We start from the raw sequence: 18750 nt of genomic DNA on the forward strand, positions 1-18750 counted from the left end.
ACGTTCACCTCAGAGTCCCGGGAGAGAACGAGAGGGGGCGAGCGGAGGTACACACCGTAACACGGCACATCACAGGGCTGAGAGGAGCTTATTAGTGGGAGCTGGGGTAATAAGTGGAGGTATTGGTGGAGCAGTCGTGGCAGAGGAAAGACAATCATCGGGGCAGAGGGTGCCCTTAAAGATCGAAGTGTGACAATGAGTGCTCTGCCACACCTAATGGAGAGAGAGTGATATAAAGGCTGTGAATGCAGAGATGATAAAAAATGCTTGTTTCTAGGTTAGCAGATATATGGTAATAATCTTCCTTTTAACTTCCCTCTCATTAATAAACAACTCTGAACGTTTTGCAGTTGAATCTCTACTCTTCTACAAGACTTTAATCTTATTTTCCCTCTTGTAGACAAGAGCACTAAAATTATATCTCATGTCCTTCGTGCAAGTAATCCCCTGTGCCTGTGTTTAATTAAAAAGGATGGAATTATAAAAAGAAACAATGGGTACTTTTATTTTGGTGAAATCCCCAATAGTATCCATTCTATTTGATACTCGAAGTAGAAGCGGATACTAAAATTGACTGCCTGGAAATAGGATTTGAAAAAAAAGCCCCAGATATATTATTCCTTCCTTCCAAAATTGGACCCCACAACACTGCATGACACTCACCACAAGCCAGAACAAAAGCAGGCAGCTAGAAACATGGCATCTGCTTTGTGCAGCTCAAGGCTGTAAATCCACAGCATCAAAGATGGTATTTGGTAATGGCCTGAGCTGCTGTGGAAAAGGAGCACATGGGAAACGGAGCAGATGCAATCTCCTCCACCCGCTTGATTCAATACCTAAACTCTTTCCTCTTTTGGCTGAGATTCTTTCATTCAGCACCTTTCATCCCTCCTTCTATCCTTCTCTCCGCTGGTGCTCCTTCATCTCTCCACAGGCGCGGAGGCTTTAGCTGCCACGGCTGCCACTCTGGCCGCGCAAGGGAGCGAGCGGCGTGTGGGAATACAGACTGACAGCAGAGTTACAGCTACAGAGTGCTGAGGGAAAGGGGACGACATGCAGGAAAAATGGGTGGGAACGGCAGGTCCAGACGGACGGCAAGAGAAAGAGAGGGGACAGTCGGAGAAATGGGCAAACCCTCTCCTCAGCCCCTCCTGGGTTTTGGCCGGCAGCCAGATCCTCCATCAATAGCACTCAGGGAAATGGAGAGGGAGGAAAAGGAAAGGACGGGAGGGGAGAGGAGAGGAGCGGGACAGACGAGCGCAGCGGAGGGAGATGGCGAAGTAAGGAGGCACGGGAAGAAGATGCAGCTTTAACGATTCGGTTAGAGCTGGAGAGGACGGGTGGGAAAGGACAGGGGGAAGGAAAAGAGGGGTGGTGATGGAAAGAGAGGGAGAGAGAGAGAGAGAGGGTTTGGGTGACAGATACTGTAGATAGTTGAGACAGACAGGGCAGAGGACAGGAAGGACAAAGCGGAAAAAGAGGGAGAGGGTGAGAAGAGAGGGAGACAGAGATGGATGGAGGAAGCAGGAAGGAGAAAAGGGCTTTGGTGAAGGGGGGGGGGTTGGAGATACATAATCGAGCACATTGATGAACAGGAGGGAGTGGGGGGGGGGGGAGAGGGGAGTATGAGGAGAACGCAGTAACCAGAGATCTATTGATGTGTAATGAAACCCTGCATTTGGGGGGGGGGGGGGGGACCGGAAGGACAGATGGATGGATGGAGATAGGAATAAGAAAGGAAGAGGAAGACACGTGGCCGTGATGGAGGGAGTGCGGTGAACGAGCGGAAGCTGGCACGCAGAAGGGCATAATGTCATCTGGTAAATAATGCACGGAGCGAGCACGAGAGGCAGGAAGTGAGATGGACGGCTGCCAGCGGCCGGGGGGGGGGGGGGTAAAGTGGCCGGGGGAGACGGCATGATTGCTGGTTATGGGCAGAGAGAGAGAGAGAGGGGTTGGGTGGGTGGGTGGGGGGAGAGATAGAGTGACACGCACGGACATACACACACAGCTGACTGACAGATCGCCACCGCTGTCACGGAGAGAGGAGAGAGGGAAGAGGAGGTGGCCGGGGATGGATGGAGGTTTGTGTCGGGAGGGAGAGACGGAGAGGCAGCCACCTTGGGGGGGGGGACAACGCTTTAAACTCCTTCAATCAGAGGATACCTTTTTCTCCAAAATGGTGGACGCTCATCTCGAAATAGACGACCTTGTCTAACGAGGAGAAGATGAACAAAATACTGACAGAAGATTAATTGGGAACTCTTGATAATTAAAGTGCTTTTCTTAGATGATTGTCAACTGAATATATTTGGGTTCAGGGCTTTAAGTTCAGCAAAACCTCTCCTGGGAGTCTGATGATGGACATTTATTATAGTTATTCACCGATAATTACAATTTGAAAATAAAAAAAATGTGAAATGTCAATTGCTTTTTTAGAAGATTAAAAAACATTATTATTAACCTACAAAACTTGTACCTTCCCAAGGTGGTTCCTGAAGATTGCTTACTGTGACCAATAAACAAATCTAAATTGCACATAGTCTTAATTTATGAGTTCAAACACAGAAAAGCAATAAACCTATAACTTTTACCCTTTTTGGTTTTGCTATGATTAAATTATCAACATTTTCCTTGATTAATTTTCTGCTGGTAAGTGACTCGTTAACTGACAAATTAAAATAATCTCCACTCTGTCATTTGCTCCAACTCTGTCTCACATGTGTGATGATTGTGTCCATGCACGGCCTGACTCTCCAAAATGGCTGATGGTTTCACCGTATCGTCTGTGTGAGCCTGCAAACGGTGGCACATGTCTGCCTTTAACATAAGCCCAGACTCTCTAACCCGCAGTCCTCTGGAACAGCGGGGTTGCCCATTCAGGACCAAGAGCACGCTGAGTGTGATCCTCCAAAATGGCTGACAGTTCCACCGCGGCGTCTTTTACGCGAGAACAGGAAACCGTGCCGCTCGCCCAGCCTCCAAATCCTCGCTAACCCACGGTGCTCCAAACCAGCGGGACCCGTCTATTCAGCCCCGGCTCCCTTTTGTGTCAGCGCGGGCGGCTGTCGTTACCCCCGGTGCGACGGGCCGCCGATGCTTTCTAATGAGTCATTTTTATTCAGGCGATAAGGTCAGCTACCCGCGGTGGCTTAAAAGGCCCCGAGGAGCTGTGGAGTGGCAGCCGCGAGATGCCAGACAGACACACGGAGACACAGGGAGGGGAGGGGTTGGGCACAGACAGAAGAAAGGAAGGAAGGAAGGTGTGAAAAATATATAATATTATTTTTAAAAAAAAAGAAAAAAGGTAAGATACATTTCAAAAGAGATTTCCCTCCCGTCTCTCCCTCCGCCTCGCCGGGTGACTGGCTGGCTTCCTCTGGCTGGGCGTGAACTTTCAGAGCCGCTCTTCTTTTTTTCCTCCTGTTTCCTTTCTTCCAGTGTCTGGTTTGTGTTAATGTCAGCTGAGAATAGCTTCTGAGGCACGTGTGAAGTTCAGATCTCCGCTGCTGGCAGGCTGAGGGCTTTTTATGGGTGGGAGCACCGGTGTCAAACAAAAGACGCGGTGGCAGCTCGGTTCAAAACACGCCGTTCATCTCTCCCCCCCCGGTGCTCTCGCTCGGCTCCTGTTGTTTCAGGTTTTACAACCGCAAAACTCCCTTGACTGCTCCTGCAGCCGACTTCCACCTGGAGTTGTGTTACTGTCTATCTAAGCAAATTCAAGTATTAATTCATATCGGAAGGGGGGGGGGTTTCTATTAGTCTGGGTTTTAATGAGCCTGGACCCCAGAGTGGAGCTGGAACAGATTAACAACGCGTCCACACGTGTTTTCCTTGTGCGTGATACTGTGGAAGACCTCATCCGAGTCCCTGTGTGCGAAGTGTCAACATTTGAAAACAAGTGGGGAAAGCTTTCAGTTGGAGGGTCCCTTTGAGGATGTGACACTGCACAAGCGGAGCCAGAAGACTGCAGCCCGCTGACCCACAACAAAAGGCCGACAGAGGCTCCTTGATCATTTGTTCTCGTTGGATTCCTTCCATGTAAAGTGAGTGAGATCAGGTTGCCCCGGGCGAAAAAGGAAAACTTGCTTAGTTTTCACTTGCAAACAAACTAATGAAACTGTCGCTTGCAATAAAGGGAATGAAAAGCTAAACGGAGACGCTAACCTCAGCAGAGCCAGACAGAATTGGCAACACTGACATTTAGTCCACAGAATGCTAGTGGGGCCGATCCCATGCTTCTTTCATTTGGTCTCAACAGCGTGAACGTTTTCAACATGTCAAATTATTGCACTCGTTGAGTCTTTCATTACTGCAGGGCTGTTCACGAGTTTGCAAAGTCTCAGCTAAATACAGATACAAGGGGAAAAACTTCTTACATTGGACCTTTGGCTGAAATTGTATTCTGTCAAGGGAATAAATCAATTCTGAGGTCAGGATATTTTATTTCCTCTCTTTCACCATGTGACAATGAATCCACTAAAATAGCCAAAATAACATACTGTGGAAAAAGCAATAAAAGTCCAGTGAAACAAAATGATGTCACAGGTCGTGTTTATCACCCATCTCGAGGGATACAATCACAATTGGACAACTGGAAGAACCGCATGAACGCAGTCTAGATGCATTTGATCACTTAGATCAAATTCAGAGATGTTCTGGATAATACGTTGCCATATTCTTGCAAATGCATCCTGGGTCACATCGGAGAAACGCCCTCTCAGCTGACGTTCTCTGAGCCACGACAGTTTCAAATGTTCTCACACTCCTCTGTGCCTGTACATCGATTTATTTGCGGTCCCCACCATCAATATTAACTTTGACTGCCAGATATCGATACTGCCAGATATTGATTTACAATGTGTTTTTCTTATGATTTCAAAGGAATAAAATAATCACACATTGATTCAGTCGGCCCCTCCTTGCCCTGCTCGTTCTCACAGAATAACAAATCAACAACAGACCCGTGTGAGAAGTCGGACAGCTTAAAAAAAGCATTATTTTGTTTTTGCAAGCAGAAATTACATTCAAGAGCATTTGCAGAGGGAGTGAGATGTGCATTCTAAACTCAGAGCTGTCCCCACCAGGCCGGAGCCGGGCCACTGTGGTGCAGGCTCAGTACATGTGCAGGATGTGGATGAACTCACCATTAGAGTTCGTGGTTCCATCGCCATCCAGCTGCCTTTTCTGTGCACTCCTAAACTCCTTTAGGGAAAGGTAAAGCACCTTTCGCATCACCCGCTCCTCCGACCATGGGATCCCGTCACTGTCATCCTGTGAAAACAGCCAAAAGAGAGAGAGAGAACATGAGTACAGAGCATTATCACAGACAGGAACGGTTTCTTTCTCCTCCTTTTTAAGTGTCTGAACTAAACCGACATTCAAACCTAAAAGTACAACTAACAAACAAGTCATTAAACTGTCTGTTAATATGAGAGCAGCTTTGGAAGTTGGGTTTAGTTTTACTTTGTTTCTATTGTCCCACAATAAGTGTTTGTGTTGAGGTCAGAAAATGTTTCCTGGAGACGTCCAAGTCAAAACAAAGCCTTTCAAGCTAAGCAAAATTTGAACTGTTATTCTGCATCTACACTAAAAAGAGCCTAGAATAATATTTGTTCACATCAATATAAACCAATAACTTCACCGAGCAGATCACCGTGGATTTTAATGGGGGATTTGTATATTATATAATTTTCTGTCAACAAGTCAATCTGGAAAACACAAAAATGTTGTGTTCAACGCATGAAAACCAAAGAAAGCTTTAGTAAAACAAACAAAAGTTTGACTATAAGAGGAATCCCCATTTGTGCATTGTTACGATTTCATCCCTCCATTTCTCCCACCATCGTGACATTAGCATGACACAACATTAGCATAACATAGCATTAGCTTGCAGCTCTGGACACAAGGCGATGCATTAGCATGGCGATGCATTAGCATGACAATGCGCGACGGCCGGCATCTCGGCACAATGCCGTGATAGGAGAGCGTTATGGTGATGAATAGGTAGGAAGCAAATGAAAAAAGCATCATGGGACTGCGGGTTCATGTGTTGCTAATCTCTCCCAGCGAGACTGAGACAGAGGACGTTATTGTCGGAGGGGGTCAACACAAGTCACACACACACGTACGCACAACACATCCTGTTTCCAAGACACGTCCCCGGTCGGTTTCCCTCCGAGCCGCGAGCACGAGACGGCACAATGCAGAACACATCAAAGCTGCAATATATTACTAATAAAGACTTTAAACAGCTTAATAGAAAGAAAAAAAAATATTCAGCTGCAACATGCATTGTTAAAAGGGTCTTTAGAGTGCGTCCAACTGCAATAACCATACTTCTCCCCCCCCCGCCCGCCTCCTTCCCTCACTGCCTGCACTCACTGCTCTGGCAGCTGTGTTTGATGTCGAACAACACTAATGACTAAAGGAAATGAGATTAGGACATGAGCAACAACAAAGAGGTATTAATAAATAATGGAAAGCGAACGATGCTTTTCTCTCGTCACGCCACGAGGCGAGTCGATCTCAGCTGTAAGGTTTTCGAGAGAGAAGAAAACACTTTGTGGCTTTGTGCAAAAAAAAAAAAAAAGTTAATGTATGCTAATGATGTGAATTAAAAACACATTTCTGATCCTGTCGACTCATCCCAGGCGGAGCGCTTCCTTCAGTCTGAGTCAGGCCAAACGTAAGAGGCGTTCCGATCACCCAGCTGACTGAGACCCGTGCAGTCGGCTCGGGCTAAGTGGCGTGCAGACGTCTCCGTGACATCTGAGCGCGGCTGCAGGTATTTTGAAAATAAAAAAAATCTCCACCTCACGCTTAAGTTATTAAAACAAGACGTTTCTACCGCAGCTGTAATAACAAGATAAAAGTCCCGGCGTTCCAATAAGGGCGCATGAGCGAGCTCTCGAAGAAGAAATAAATAAGAGAGGAATTCAGATGACTGCGGTCGGGGTTACACAGAGACATAGTGTGTGTGTGTGTGTGTGTGTGTGTGTGTGTGTGTGTGTGTGTGTGTGTGTGTGTGTGTGTGTGTGTTAGCTGGTATTTTTTCTCTGGCTGTTTGAAAGAGAGAAGCTTAATCTTGTCCTAATATTATGCATCTTCCCACACCAAGTGAGGGTGATGCTACAGGAATGACTGCACATCCTAAATGTCGTCTCTCTGCTGTCGATCCCCTCCCTGTCTTGAATTTTCTACTCGCACCTTATCAAACACGCACAGTAAAAAGATGTTATGATCCATGAAATATCCCTCACGAGCAGTGCAGACAACCCACTGATAATTATAGCAGCATCAACATAAGGTGTTTGTGCAAATGTTTCTCAGTTGCATTTCATAGTTGACAATGTGTTGGGTATGAAGTATATAGTGAAAGGTCAGTGGATTATTTATGGGGGTCCGGATATTTCCTAGAGTTTCACACAGCAGGAGTTTGTCCACTTTCAAACCAACAGGAAAATGTCGGAAACATAATCTCCTTGTCTTTTCAACTTCCTCTACTCCTTCCTCGACATTTTCCAAATATTTTAAAAACCGTCCCGGAACATAAAGTTTCAGAAAATGTCCAGAGCAACTGACTTGCGTTCTCATATACAGCCCACTATGGGAAATTTCTGGAAAATGTCTGAAAGCAGCAAATGTAAATGAAGCACTCCAGTAATTAAAACAAAAACTGGCAAGACCTCATTCACTCACTTGAATCAGTTTAAAAGTCTAAATATGTTTTGACAATATTGACAAAGGCTGGACATATTGCTTGTTTACTGCATTTTTCTTATTTTTGTCTTTTTAACAGATAAAAAATAAGCTTTTGCAGAATATTGTTTTGATTTCCCAGGTCTCCTCAGCACTCAGCTAAAAGGGGAGAGGGGGGGGGGCAAGATTAAACGCTGGATGTCTGCACATGATGGAGCTGACGGGTGACAGCCACATCTGCCTGCATGCAGCCGGCATGCTGGCACATGCGCACACACGCACACACACACACACACACACACACACACACACACACACACACACACACACACACACACACACACACACACACACACACACACACACACACACACACACACACACACACACACACACACACACACACACACACACACACACACACACACACACACACACACACACACACACACACACTCGCATATACACACACAAGCGGGCCGACTGTTCGGCGCACCGGTGCTTTGCAGCCTCTGACAGAGGTTGATAGGGTGTGTTTTTTGTGTGTAGTATGCAGTCCCTCATTACACTGTCACATATGAGCGCACAAACACACACACACACACACACACACACACACAAACACACACACAGGTAGTGCAAGTGTTCAATTATGCCATTTTCTCCTGTAGTTAATGTCATCTAATCCATTCTGTGTGTGTGTGCATGTCTCTGTGTGTGCGTGTGTGTGTGTGTGTGTAAAAGCCTGCCAGGTAAGCACCAATTACCTAGACAGTTCACTGGCATTCTTTCCCTTGTGGTGTGGCATAAGGCCAAACGCACACCAACACACACACACACAACAGGGTAACAAACCCTCACACATCCAGCTTCTATGGTATCCATATCTCTACCTGACACACACACAGACAGAACACATAACCGTACTGAGAGTGAAAACAAGCTGAAACTGTGCTTCCCCCCAAATGCTGATCTTAAAGTTCATCTACATTTCACTTCTCTCACTTTCTCTCTGGTTTCCTCCCTGTCGTTGGCTGCGTGCCACAGATATTTCCTGAGCTGTGTACACACACAAACACACACACACACACAGCAACAAGGTCTGGGAAGAAAAAAAAATGCTGACCGACTTTTCATCAGCTGAGAGAGAAGGAGTGAGCGTTAAAGCCGTGCTCCATTTACAGCTGCTGCACCTTTACACCACCTCAATAGTCCTTCATTCTTCAGAAGATCGTTTAAATGGGTTTTCACAACCTTTGCTCAACTGCAGGTTAACCGTTTCTGTGACCTGAGGGGTGGATTGAAATCTGTTTTTGGGGCCGAGGCGTTCCGCTCCTTTCACTGGATTTTTTCAGTCACAAAAGCCAGGCTCCTTCCTCTGAATGTGTCGGAGGTTTCCAGGTGTAAAATTGAGCGGCGATTGACAGAGGCAGCGCTCGATATCCCTCTGTATCCCTCTGCCTGCCAGAGGGTAAGTGTAGCATGACAGAGGAAGGGAAACATCTACTCAAATAAGCAATAAAACCAAATTGGGTTGCGTCTCAGTTTCTCATTCCGACGCTGTGTGTGTGTGTGTCTATATTTGTGTGTGTGTTTCTGAGGAGCTGCCAGAGCTCTTGGAGAGAGAGCAATGCAAGCCGAGCACTACCTGGCACCCACACACACACACACACACACACACACACACACACACACACACACACACACACACACACACACACACACACACACACACACACACACACACACACACACACACACACACACACACACACACACACACACACACACACACACACACACACACACACACACACACACACACACACACACACACACACACACACACACAGCTTCCATCAGGCTGGTGGAATTCCACTAATGAGCGCAAGGACCTTTCCTGAGCACGAGTGTGTGTGTGTGTGTAGTCAAGAGATGGATCAGGAACTCTGTGTGGCTGCATGGTCACTTATAAAAGCCCATCCCCCAACTCCACCTGAAAACACTGGTATAGGGCATTCCCCATCCGCTGATAGTTGCATATTTGTTCCGGTCACATGCTCCTGGTACCCGATCCCACATTCCATTCCAGCAGGTGGATATATTGTACCCGGAGCATGTGCAGTTCACACGTGCAGTCGGAGGGGTTGCATTTTGGGCTGTGCACAAATGCCTGCATAGGGGTCCATGAATGCTGAAGCGGATCATAGCAGATCCCAGCAGAATCCTAAGAATTCCTCTTAAATCAACCTGCAAAAACCACATAAATACACAGAGAGACATCTATAGGTCCACTGTGTCTGTCATGCACATTTCAATAAATCTAAAATGTGCAGTAAATTACATTATATCATTCCCAGAGGGCTTCTTAAAAAAAAGGGTTAGGGTTAGACTTTCCCCAATAAACGATCTGCAAAAAAACCTGTAATCTAAAAGCTTCAAATTCTTCTTACATTTAAATTCTTGCCATTGAACCGGATCCTTTCCAGCAAGGATTTAGTGCTTCAAAATAAATGTCATCTCTGGCTACTGTGTCTTTTTATCTCTTTCTTAATGGGTCCTTTCCCAGATGACATAGAGAATATGCACAACAGATTAAGTAAAGAGCCGAATAAAAACCCAGAAAAACATCTAATCTCAGCTCAAGTTTCGCCATCAATGAAAAACAATCAGCGCCAGCACAAAGGAGTAAACTAGATTTGGAGACCCGCTCGCTTCCATGTGCGGATAATAAAAAAAAAACAAGGTCTAGAGTCTGAGCAGGATTAAATCCATCACTGCATCTGTATCTGTTCATCTTGCTGGATGAAAAGTGGGGCTGGTTCCACTTCATAACCCCCCCCCGCCTTGTTCAAACATTCCTCTCTGCAAAGTAGGCAAAGCCAATAACCCTGATGGTTGATGAAGAAACAAGTGGATTGCGCCGGCTGTGTGAAACAGTGGATGCTGAGAAAAAAAGATCCTGAATGTAGGAGTAGATCTAAGGGATGAGGGGAAGGGGGATGACAGCGTTATTAAAACTTGGAGACAAAGAAACTACCATCAAAATCTGATCTGACCACTGGAAATAAAAAATAATAAATACAAAGCCCCTTCTATAACCAAGTTAAAGTCCCATAGTAGATTCATGCACAAACACTAGGTTCATTTTCCACAACATAAAACACACTGAACACCAGCCCAGGCTTTGTTTTATTATTGCATTTAGTTTAAAAACTGAAAAAGCTCTAAAGCTGCACTACTGCAGCGTTTTGTGAAATACAAACGGAAAATGTTTGTGAAACTGCTTTGAACAGCATTCAGTCAAAACACACACACTGCCTTTAAGAACATTACAGTGTGTGTGTGTGTGTGTGTGTGTGTGTGTGTGTGTGTGTGTGTGTGTGTGTGTGTGTGTGTGTGTGTGTGTGTGTGTGTGTGTGTGTGTGTGTGTGTGTGTGTGTGTGTGTGTGTGTGTGTGTGTCAGAAAGCCAGCTTTGCAGCTCCTGTACGTGCCGCTGCTTCCAGTGCACGAGAACCCACTGACTGAACTGCACATTTGTTTTCTTGTGTTTCAGTTTGTCTGTTTATTGTCTGATATTCTGATTTGGTTTTGACACAAAGATGGCAAAGCAACAATAAGTCAAAATATTGGTATGTGTCTATAGCTACTGTGGAATTAAGAAACGTATGTAAAGCAAATCCTTCGAGCAAACTCATGTATACACACAGATTCACACACACGCGTCTGCATATCCATACATTTCTCTGTATACGTCTATGGAAGCGTTCACACTAGCCGCTCTAAAAATAGCGTCGTGCTGCTGCCGAGTGAGAGGATGTCATGGCAGAGGAATGTGGGCCACGCGCCAGCTGCGATCTGCTCTACACAACCGGCCCAAAATCTGTTATTCTAACACACATTTCCCTTCAGAGGAGGGACGGAGAGATGGACGGATGGAGAGATGTTGTTTTAATAAAGCCCGGGTTATTGTACCCAGTGGTCAGGAGGCTCTCTATCCCACTACTACCCTCTCTCTCCTCCTCCTTCCACATCTCGCTCGCTCGCTCTCGCCGACACATGGGTCCCAGATGACTGGCTGTGAGAATATGACTGCTCAGGGTTTCCCAAGTGCTGCACATGACAGTGATAACAATTATTTAATTGCCAAATATGTGCACCCTCTCATCGGGTCATGACCGGCTGTTTGCGGATTAGAAAAAACATGTAGGACAGCTTTATTATGGTGCTGCGGAGAAACAAAAACAACTGCAATTTATTAAAGAAAAGCCTAGAAGAGCTCCAGATGATGCCCACAACAATAAGGGAGGGCTCTTCAAAGCAAATAGAGAGTTGAAATGCTAACAAGTACATTTAATACCCCCTATAAACCAAAAGTAGTGTGGAGATGCAGGTTTTTAAACGCAAACATGCTTTTTAAACATGCTGTCACCTCGCAGCCTTGCCAAATTAGCGCATTCAGCCGGGTGTTACGTTTCCATAGCTGCCGATCAGAGCCGGAGCCAATAAAAAACCAGTGTCTATTGCAGTCATTTGACCCAGGAGGGAAGGCTGATTAAATCCATGCTCAATCAAGACAAAAGCCAGATGTTAGTGGGTTTTTTCACCAGTTTGCAAAGAAGAGATTCAATAAAAACTGACAGTAAACTTTTCACAGCTTTGTATCTTAAACAAAGAGGTTAAAAAGTATCTCCCAATTCAACGCTCACTTTTGGTGTAAGTGATGGTTACTCCTCCCTAGAAGCAACCAAGTAGCAACGAGAGACGAATGCTTTTTGTAGCAGCTCGAACAGGACCATGCTTTTTGCTGAGCAGCGAGGTAAAACAAGGCCAACTTCCTCGACCATGAACAACGCGTTTGCTCTACAAATCTCACATTCCAATCCTAACTACATCCTGGTCCCATGTCCCTTACAGCTTCGAGTACAGACCGGACGCTCAGCTCAAGAGACGAGCCCGAAGAGAAAAGGGGTTTGTGGGGTTGCCGGGGACAAGAGGCCCTATATAATCTCCTCATTACACCGAAAGCTCAGTGCATTGGAATGCATGTGTGCATGTGCAGCCACAGGGCCTTCCCTTTGAACTAGACATGCTGGGATAGCCCCAACAGCTCCAGAGCATTTCCATGTGCAGGAGAGGAAAGGAACGCCACATGGGCTGAAGGTAGATTCATGTAGCCAAACTTTCCATAAGCGGAAATACTGCTGAGTACAACTTCCTTAGACTAACAGTGATATATCAGAACTTAAAAACTAAAAAATGATGAGGCCAGACGATGCTGCACCTCAAACAGGTCATGTTTTAATACTCTGCATGGGCAGTATTATCCTCTTTACTCTAACATGAGACAGATACATGTTTCTCAGAACAATGCTGTCTGCAGCCTGGTCATGATGGTCCCTCCTCCCGAGCTCACTCACAGGCACACACACACACACACACATCCTCCTGTGTCTCCGCTGTCAATCATATCAGCACGCACGCACGCCGTCTGAATCTATCTGAGTGTACACAAGTGACAGACTGCCAGCGCCATTCAGCCCCGTGGAGCATAGAACGCGACCAGCCTGGTTAAAGTGGAGCGTGGAGAGAGAGAGACAGAGCATGAGACAGGAAGGTGGAGAGAGAGAGAGGAAGGTGGAGGGAGAGGGAGAGGGAGAGGGAGAGGGAGAGGGAGAGGGAGAGGGAGAGGGAGAGGGAGAGGGAGAGGGAGAGGGAGAGGGAGAGGGAGAGGGAGAGGGAGAGGGAGAGGGAGAGGGGGAGAGAGAGAGAGAGAGAGAGAGAGAGAGCGCTTTTAAATTAAAACGGTGACCGAGTTTATTTTGACTGAGAGAAATAAATGTCTCAATGCTCTGAAGATCCAGTGTGTGTGTGTGTGTGTGTGTGTGTGTGTGTGTGTGTGTGTGTGTGCATGTGCAGAACAGGCCCAGCTGGCTGCATAATTAGAGATTTAAATTGAGTCGGTTGCCCACCCACACCGACCCACAGACCAACTGACCTCAGCTCTGACCCTTGACCTCTCTCGCTCTCTCACACACACACACAAACCTCTCATTCTCCACCAACTAAAGCATTCCAGAATTTATCATTCCAAGTATTTATTTTTTATAGATTTTCTTCCGTTTAATTTTTAATAAATCACTGGTTTGCCATCACTTTGAAAGACATCAACACTCTGACCTTTCCACCACCACAGGAATGTGAAGCAAACCACTTCAAAAGGAAACTATTAGACTACCAACTTTCCAGATTAACATTGTGACCAAAATGCAATCGGTTGTTTACTTGAGTCATCTATTAATCAGATTCAAGCAAATCTAATCTATTGTTCATTTTGAAAAGTCAAAAGCAGGCCGAATCAATTTCTGAATCAAAAAAATAAGAAAACAAACCCTTGGATCTCTTTCTAATCTCAGCGGTTGGTTTGTTCATCACACTGCTGAGACACTGACTGCATTTATAGCAGTTTAAAAACAGATTATCTATCAGTACGTAGAAGGAGTTTCTAAAGGTTTCTCAGGGCAGCACCAGAGGAGCGTTATAGCAAAAAGACCCAGAGCTCAAAGCAACTGTTCATCCTGTGGAGGACGGTGGATTGCTGCTGAGGGAATTTTCTCTCATAAAGTCAAATGTTAAACGTAACAGTGCAGCATTAGCTTTGCAGAAGTGTCTCAGTCAAGTTTCGCAAGCCTCGTTGCCATGGTTTTTAGGGCTCAGCTGAGGGAAATTCTTCATATTCTATTAGTTGCACTTGGCAGGTTGAGGGTTCGGGCCACGTCTGGTTTTACAAGAGACTGACATAGAGGTCTCGTGGTAGAAATGTGTTAAAATAGAGCACTAAGCTAAGATGTGTGTGTGTATGTGCAGTCGGATTTGACAGGCTGCCGAACAACTGGATCCCATTCAACAATAAAAGTAACACTGTCATTTTCTATGGGTCGGACAAAATATCGATATAGCAATATGTAGTCGTCCGGACTCATGAGATTAAATTATTGATATGCTGCAGTAAATGAATAAAGAAATCCTGCACTTGGACCTCTGTGTATTTTTGAATTGTTCAGTTAGACAGATATATGACTGCATTGCAATACATAGATTAAGGCACAATCACTGTATTGTGATATCAAATTCTATCATATCGTGAGTTACCATGTAATTCACACCACCATCCTCTTTACTTTGGCTGCTTGCCGCTGACCAGAGGGTTGACTCAATTCCTTGGACTGCCACACACACACACAGACAAACACACTCACACACACACACACAGACTATGGTGACATGCACAGTGCGTTCTGATCGACGATGCTATCAGTCATGGACTCAGCGCCACTGGCTCATACGCCTCTGTGCGATTCCCTCAGGAGCTGTAGACTGCTGCTCCTTCTTAAAACAACTGCTTTTCTAACCTTCTTGCTCTATAAAAACAAATATAACATAAGACAGTAGTAATATATTTTTTTTTTGTAAGGTTCATAGAGCTTAAGAAAAGTACTCTTTGTGTCATCCAGGAAATGTGACACCAGGCGCAGTGAGTCTCTGGAGATTATAAAAACCCTGGGTTGATGTCAAATTGAAATCTGTCATGTTCATATATGAGCTGTGCAAAATATTGAAGCGATATCTGTGTCACTGGTGTGTTCACACTGACAAGAATGGTCACTGGTTTTCTGCTGTAAGATCTCAAAATGTCCAGCTTCAAAATGGTCATAGAAAAAAACATAAAAATGTTGAGGATTTCACCTATTGATTTGAATAAAATAAAAAAAAACAGGACTCTCCCAGTTTAATTCCTATCACAGCAGTGAGAAATTAGCAGAAACTATACTATAGATTTTCTGGCTGAAAGCGACAGGGTACAAACACGGTATTGTAAATATTTAAAGTGTCTAAATGCACGCAATACAAGTCAAAACATAAACTTATGTCGTGTGTACACATAATGCAGCCCAGAACTAAAGCACCAAGCCCCCCCCCCACTCCAACAAACACAAGGAGGGGACAGGAAAGTAGAAACAGGAAACAGAGTAACCTCATTAGCCCCGTGCCTTGTCTGACAGGAACCGCCTGCAGGCGAGTACGAGGATACAGAGAACCACCGGCCTCTGGTCAGTTTATGCAGCATCTCGAGTGTGTGCTACGAGAGGAAGCTGGACGTGCAGCTGTGGTGGGGGGCAACACCTCAGAGGGGCTTCTAGACACTCTCCATGCTAACCTTGGATAGTCGGACTCATCACACTGACTGTAGGATTACATCTGGAATGCAGTCAGGTAAGGCTGTAAACAATCAGACAGGAAGACGCACACGAGCACCAGCACACACTCACACAATCAAAACAATAACGCATCGCCTGAGGCTGGAAACTCATTTCCCCTTGCAGACTTTTGCACGAGCGCAGACAAAGCTACTTTCCTAGAAAGACTCATTAATTCCTCCTTTCCACGACCAGTACAAAAAAAAAGAAAAGATAGTGATGGTGTGAAAGAGGCCACCGCTTGCCCACACAAGAGAAGAGCTAAATAACGGAGCACTGGGAGACACAACTTAGAGCAACGCAAATGAGTTCAACTGTGGAAAAATGAGCCACTTCAGCAGCACCTCTCTGCGGAGTTGACTAAAATGTTGTCGGTGAATGTGTAAATCCTGCCTGCGTCTCAGATGAGATTTAACAAGCGCAGAGGAGAGAGGAACAACATGTGGCCTCTGCACCTCCCTCTCTCCTCTCCTGCACCCTCCTCACGTCGCTCACGTCCAAACCAAAGTTCACTCTCGGTACAATCCCTTTCAGATGCACTGAGTGGTAGCGTCTCTCGATGCGAGTGCAATTAAGTGTTTAAAAGATTTATAAGCAGCGGTGTGTGTGTGTGTGTGTGTGTGTGTGAGATGCTGCTGCAGCACTTTAGCTGTAGTCTTGGCCAGGCCAGCGACCACAGTTATACATTGTTTTTGCATAAGCAAGATGAACTCTCTTTATAACCCCATCGAATCTTTCTTTCTCTCCTGCTCTGCCGATTTTACAGGTGTGTCCTCACGTCTCTGAACATTTTCGAACAGACTTCATTTGGATAAATGGGAACTTCCACAAACTTTCTGACCTGGAATGCTCTGCAAAGTAACCCAGCCAAACACTTTTACACTTAGCGTCCACTCAAGTCAGCTACAATACAGATTGAGAAATGTCTCATCTGTGGGCTTTAGCTTGTTATGTTGGGTGTTGGCCTAACCTCAGTGCTACATCCTTGTCCTTGTTGATGATATCTTGGGTGTGTGCACATGTATTCCTCTGCAACCCACTCAGTGATATTTCAGCATTGGTAAACAGAAGCATGTCTCAACCTCCACGACAGATAAATATAACACAGCGAGAGATTTGTGGTTTGTACACAAATACACACGAGTATAATGACGAGGCAGAAAAACAAAGAGCTTCTCTGATGCACATTTTCAAGAAAAGCACAAGAGAAAAACCAGGAGCAGCTTATTCAACATGCCTGATGAGAGAGAAACGGAAGGCCTGCCTCTGTTACCCCACAATGCACCTCTTTCTCTCACACATGCACGCACCCAATACACTGTCCAGTGTTGTTCAATGAGATGGATGACTGCCCTTGAATGACCTGAATCCATGCATTCACATTGCCCCATATATGAAAGTGCACTTACGCAGTGATGTATGTTATAGCTGAAAAATGTGTGAACAAGCAGAAAAAAAAGTTTGAACAAGCAGAAAAAAGCAATGTCATGGAGAAGAGAGAAGAGAAGAGAGAAGAGAAGAGACAGTGGCTCCTGTGTGGCCACACTGGCACTGGTTCCCACTTGGCAATGGTTGGCATCACCCCCTCTGCAGCTGGTGGCAATATTAACCCGCCTGTTGGCAGGCGGCTGGTGGGGGCATATGGGCGACAACTAGCCAGGCTGGAGGTGGGGCAGTGCTGTGTGTGTGTGTGTGTGTGTGTGTGTGTGTGTGTGTGTGTGTGTGTGTGTGTGTGTGTGTGTGTGTGTGTGTGTGTGTCCCGAGATGCCCTATGTTGGCCATGATACATGTGCACACTTGTGGGTAAGTCATTTGAGGGTTATTCCGACTTTGTGCAACTGTTCGCACATGCCCCAGCTGTGGTGTATATGTGTGTATGTGTGATTTTGTGAGTCTTAAATGCAGCCTATTTCAGTGGAAGATGGTGTGAGGATACAGACCATAAACAAACCAAAACCGAGCCCAGATGAGAACATGACAAAATATTGGCTGCCGCTCCAGAAATCCCATTTAAAAACACAGTGCAAAAAATCCAGGTCTGTGGATTACCTTGGAATGGAAGATAGTATCTCCCACAGGGTCAGACTCCCAGGCTCTAGCTTCACTCCAGAATAACACAACGCTTTCACAACTGTACAGACAAGCGTTGTTTGATTGAAGGTAAAATCTAGTCCAATATCTGACTTCACACAAACCTGCCAGTTGGTTTATTTGGAAGAAGTTAGATAGTGAAATTTAATCCGACTCTTTCTGGGCACTGATATTTACAATAGCTTAAAGCCAGACATCCCACACTAGAGATAGAACTAATGTAATCCTACAGTAAAACAACAGCTACATCACAACTTAGTTTCAAAGCAAAGAGACCCATTTCCCACCAGTGTGACTCGGGCTGATGACAGCAACCACAGAGTAGCGTGTAGAGCCCATGTAAGGTCAAGTCTCTCTCTGGCTCACAATCTCACTAACAAGCACATCAAAACACAGAGCTCTTTCTACACTGCACACACACATATTACACATAGATACAACAAGCCTGCCACTGAAGGACTTAAAGGATCAAGATATACAAGTGCTTGTCTGGATCATTACAGGCAGACTGTGTCCTGTTAAGTACACATGCACACACACACAGTCAGGGCCAAGCGGTGCGTATCCATCCTCACTCCCAACAGCTACTTCTGACAAGCAATTCAGTGCTATACATGTACATGTGCGTGCCGTTGTGAAAGTGAACGCACTCTTACGTATACCCATGGGTTGCTAATTATACACCTTCTACTGTAGCTT

General features: G+C 45.5%; 1 protein-coding gene across 1 annotated transcript in view; it reads right to left on the reverse strand.

The window, feature by feature from the left end:
* Nucleotides 1-18750, reverse strand: part of jarid2b (jumonji and AT-rich interaction domain containing 2b) — a 111255-nt gene that overhangs the window by 51065 nt on the left and 41440 nt on the right. Inside the window, exon 2 of the mRNA XM_061092912.1 lies at nt 5148-5274. Within this exon, the coding sequence (XP_060948895.1) occupies nt 5148-5274 (127 nt within the window). The remainder of the gene's footprint in view (nt 1-5147; nt 5275-18750) is intronic.

The sequence above is a fragment of the Limanda limanda genome, chromosome 19 (genome assembly GCF_963576545.1).
Source record: "Limanda limanda chromosome 19, fLimLim1.1, whole genome shotgun sequence".
In the NCBI taxonomy this organism is placed as follows: domain Eukaryota; kingdom Metazoa; phylum Chordata; class Actinopteri; order Pleuronectiformes; family Pleuronectidae; genus Limanda; species Limanda limanda.